Source organism: Bidens hawaiensis, unplaced genomic scaffold (assembly GCF_021521415.1).
Source record: "Bidens hawaiensis isolate Kalapana, Puna unplaced genomic scaffold, B.hawaiensis_p1.1 tig00031771_1, whole genome shotgun sequence".
Classification (NCBI taxonomy): Eukaryota; Viridiplantae; Streptophyta; class Magnoliopsida; order Asterales; family Asteraceae; genus Bidens; species Bidens hawaiensis.
The window spans coordinates 52,684-55,898 of record NW_027495366.1 but is presented as its reverse complement, the minus strand read 5'-3'; the positions used below and the strand labels follow the sequence as shown (position 1 = coordinate 55,898).

Genomic DNA, 3,215 nt, shown 5'->3' with positions numbered 1-3,215 from the left:
ACTTTTTATAACTAATTTAGGGGTGATGAGTGTTCCACATAATCATATTGACGGGTTAATTTTATAAATAACATGGCCTATACATTTATTCATGTCAAAGTCAGCAACCATATTTTTTCCGGAAATTCTTTCTTGCAACGGCTACGCACATACAAAGACAGTAAAAATGTCCCCCACCCCCAAACTTTAGGATTCCAAAAATGTCCCCTATAAACACATCTTTGACCATGTGTCTAGAACTCTAACACGTCTTTCACAACATGTTTTATGATAAATGCACGATATGTGGTGAAAATATTAAAGTGCTACAAGTGTACCTATAATACAACTAACAAATCACACGATCATCAGCTACAAATTTGATTGGTCTAGCATACCCTATATCAGCAAGATCATATGATACAATGATACTAATACTAATCACATAAAAGCCTTAACATCAGTGTAGAATAGAAGATATTTCATATTTCACCCACTTCATCCGCATCAGATTCATCTGAATTTGAACCCTCAACATCATTATTGCTAACCTCATTCACCTCTTTGTTAGCATTCTCAGGTTGTTTAAGATTTTGTGACAGAATTTTAACGCGTTTTCCTTTGATGTACCTATACTCCCATTTAGGCGGCGGGTATTTCTTCTTCAACTTCTGGTACTTTTCCAGCATACCAAACTTCTGAAATACATCACCAACAATATTAACTATTGAAACAGTTGGTCGTATGCCAAGTTCTTCCATGTCAGCAAAAACCTAACAACAAATCATAGTGTAAGACGGATTTAAAGCATGTTCAGTCTTGGTTCTAAATTAATGAACCAGATACAAAGTACCTCAAACATTTTGTCATGCATATCTCTCTTGTAATAAATGGAAATCATTCTATCGAAGAATATTCGAGGCATACTTTGTAAATTATCAGAAAATAGTTTTGTCCATAGCTCTTCGGCTTCATCAATTCTTCCGTCTTCAGCTAAAGCGTATAGCAATAAATAATAGCTCCCCATTGTTTTTCCTTGGCCTTTACTTAGCATCCACTTGGTTACCTTTAATCCATGTGATCAAGAAACTAATTTGAGATGCTTACAAAAGGTGAAAGTAAAACGAAAAAGATTATAACTTTTTTACCTGAATTATTCTTTTCCATTCTTTCTCATGTTCAAGAGATTTTAAGGCCTTTTTCACAGTAATTAGAGGGAACTCCAAATCCCATGCAATGAACGAATCAAGAGCCCCGTAGACTTCCTCTTTGACATTTGATAATCCCTTTATCTGTCACGCGATGGAAAACATGATAATATGATATCACCCAACATATTATGAAATGATTTATTCAGTAACTAACAGGAATAACAGGAATACCGAGGAAAATAACTTACACATTCGACAAGTTTTAAAGATTTAGAAACCGTTCCTATTTTTGTTCTTGTTTTCCAAACTCGTGGATATCTTGGTCGAGGACCTTTGGCTGCACATACCTGGAAATTATGGCAGCTCATGTGAGAAAACAGAGAAGAGGATAAAAAAAATCAAAAGTAGCAACTATTTGATACTTTACTCAAGGATACAACATCCTTAAAAGTTTTAAGTTAACAATCTAACTAATTAAATGACATTTCTATGTACAACCATTTTGCTTTTCTGAATAGCAGAAAACTAAAGAAAAAGTAAACATTTTTATCTTCATCTCTTCTTCTGTCAACTCAAGCTGTCGAGAGTTCTATCATGGGACGCAAATGCCTAAAGAAAACATAACTTCAAAATAAAGTTCACTAGAAACATGTCATACTGCAAAGATTTTGACAAACTACCTTGGTACACTATAAGGCTATCCGCTATGGTGGGGGGGCATCGAAGCCCCTCTACAGTGCCATATCAGCGCCACATGAGCACCGGGGGCTTCAAAGCCCTTCTCCATAACGCCCAGCTATGGTTTAAAGCCCCTTGGGCGCCCCATTATATATATAAATGCATATGTATGTGTGTATGTGTGTGTTTGACAGGAAGAGAGAGAGAGAGAGAAGCGCCGGTCATCACTTCCGCGCCCCCATCCACCTCGCCCCGCAGCGGTGTACGGCGCCCACCGCGCCCCAAAACCGCCCAGAAGGGCGCCCATAGAGACCAGACTAAGCATCACCTAAACTATTTAATAATGCGTAAACCAATGTGGCAATCAATCGTGTAGTTTGAATGGCAACAAAATAATCAATTTGCATAGAAACACTCTTAAATTCTTTGGCAAAGTCATGAATGCAATTAAGGTAAGCTTACCACAAAGTTGCTAACTTTCTTTGGGGTTTCAAAGCATGGCAATTTTCCAAAGACACCCAGTGGAGAGTAATGTCTTAACATAAGCATCCTGATAAGAACACTGAAAGAAAAATATAAAAGTATTGAAAAAATTCTGGGAGGCAATACGTCGAACACTTGATGTGCATAAGCATTTATCACAGCAAAAGTATAAAATTCATTATTACGTAAGTCAAAACACCAATTGAAGTCCTAAATTGGTTGAATATTGAAGTAATTGAATGAAAAGTAGGATATTATACCTCTGAACAGGCTTCACGCGGCAACAATTAAATTAATGAACAGTAAGTTTGTGAGTTTAGAAACCGGCGTTGCTGAGAATATAAGATAAAGATAAGCTTCTATCGCTCAAGGGATTTGGCCGGAGAAGTGAGCCGGTGAAAATGTTACAGGGTTTGGTTGGTTGGCTTGATGGCAATCAACAAGTTTTATGGCTTGAATATGAACCAAAAGTAAATGATTATTTTATCAAAATTTGTATTTTTAGACAACTTTTTTTAACGCCGACGAATCTCTAAATGGCAGTGTTTTAAAAACCGGTTTAAATCGGTCGGTTAAACAGGTTGTATCGAATTTTGGTGAGCAGCCCGGTATTTTGTACCCGGTATATTTGAGCGGTTTTATGGAATATCAAACCGGTTGGTTTTCATAAAAAACCGGTATATACCGGTAAACCGGTTTAAAAGCCTACCAATTTTTTTATATTTCAGGCCCATTTTTTGTATATATTACTTACTAGTTTTAGAGCCCGTGTCACACACGGAATAATTCAAATTATAAAATTATACGTAAAAAAATAATTACATAGTGTATACAAAAAAAATGTATTACATCTATGCTTGTATCTATACAATGTGTACTAAATTGATTTTATTTATATATATTGCAAAATGATTTTTTTAAATG

General features: G+C 35.9%; 1 protein-coding gene across 1 annotated transcript; it reads right to left on the bottom strand.

Annotated features, from left to right (window-relative positions):
• Positions 1-383: 383 nt before the first annotated feature.
• On the bottom strand, positions 384-2,378 carry LOC143582504 (pentatricopeptide repeat-containing protein At4g21190-like). The gene is made up of 5 exons (XM_077065050.1): positions 2,271-2,378; positions 1,379-1,477; positions 1,128-1,271; positions 833-1,045; positions 384-752 (listed from the first exon to the last, which is right to left on the bottom strand). The coding sequence occupies exons 1-5, from the start codon at positions 2,355-2,357 to the stop codon at positions 462-464; spliced, it is 834 nt and encodes a 277-aa protein (XP_076921165.1). The 5' UTR covers positions 2,358-2,378; the 3' UTR covers positions 384-461.
• Between the last annotated feature and the right edge of the window lie 837 nt (positions 2,379-3,215).

What these genes read in the sequence shown, in the direction of transcription:
- LOC143582504 (XM_077065050.1), bottom strand. Translation starts at nt 2,357, where the DNA reads ATGCTTATGTTAAGACATTACTCTCCACTGGGTGTCTTTGGAAAATTG. An exon ending in AGAAAGTTAGCAACTTTGTG is followed by an intron (nt 1,478 to 2,270) that starts GTAAGCTTACCT and finishes CATAATTTCCAG; the next exon opens with GTATGTGCAGCCAAAGGTCC. An exon ending in TGCATGACAAAATGTTTGAG is followed by an intron (nt 753 to 832) that starts GTACTTTGTATC and finishes ATTTGTTGTTAG; the next exon opens with GTTTTTGCTGACATGGAAGA.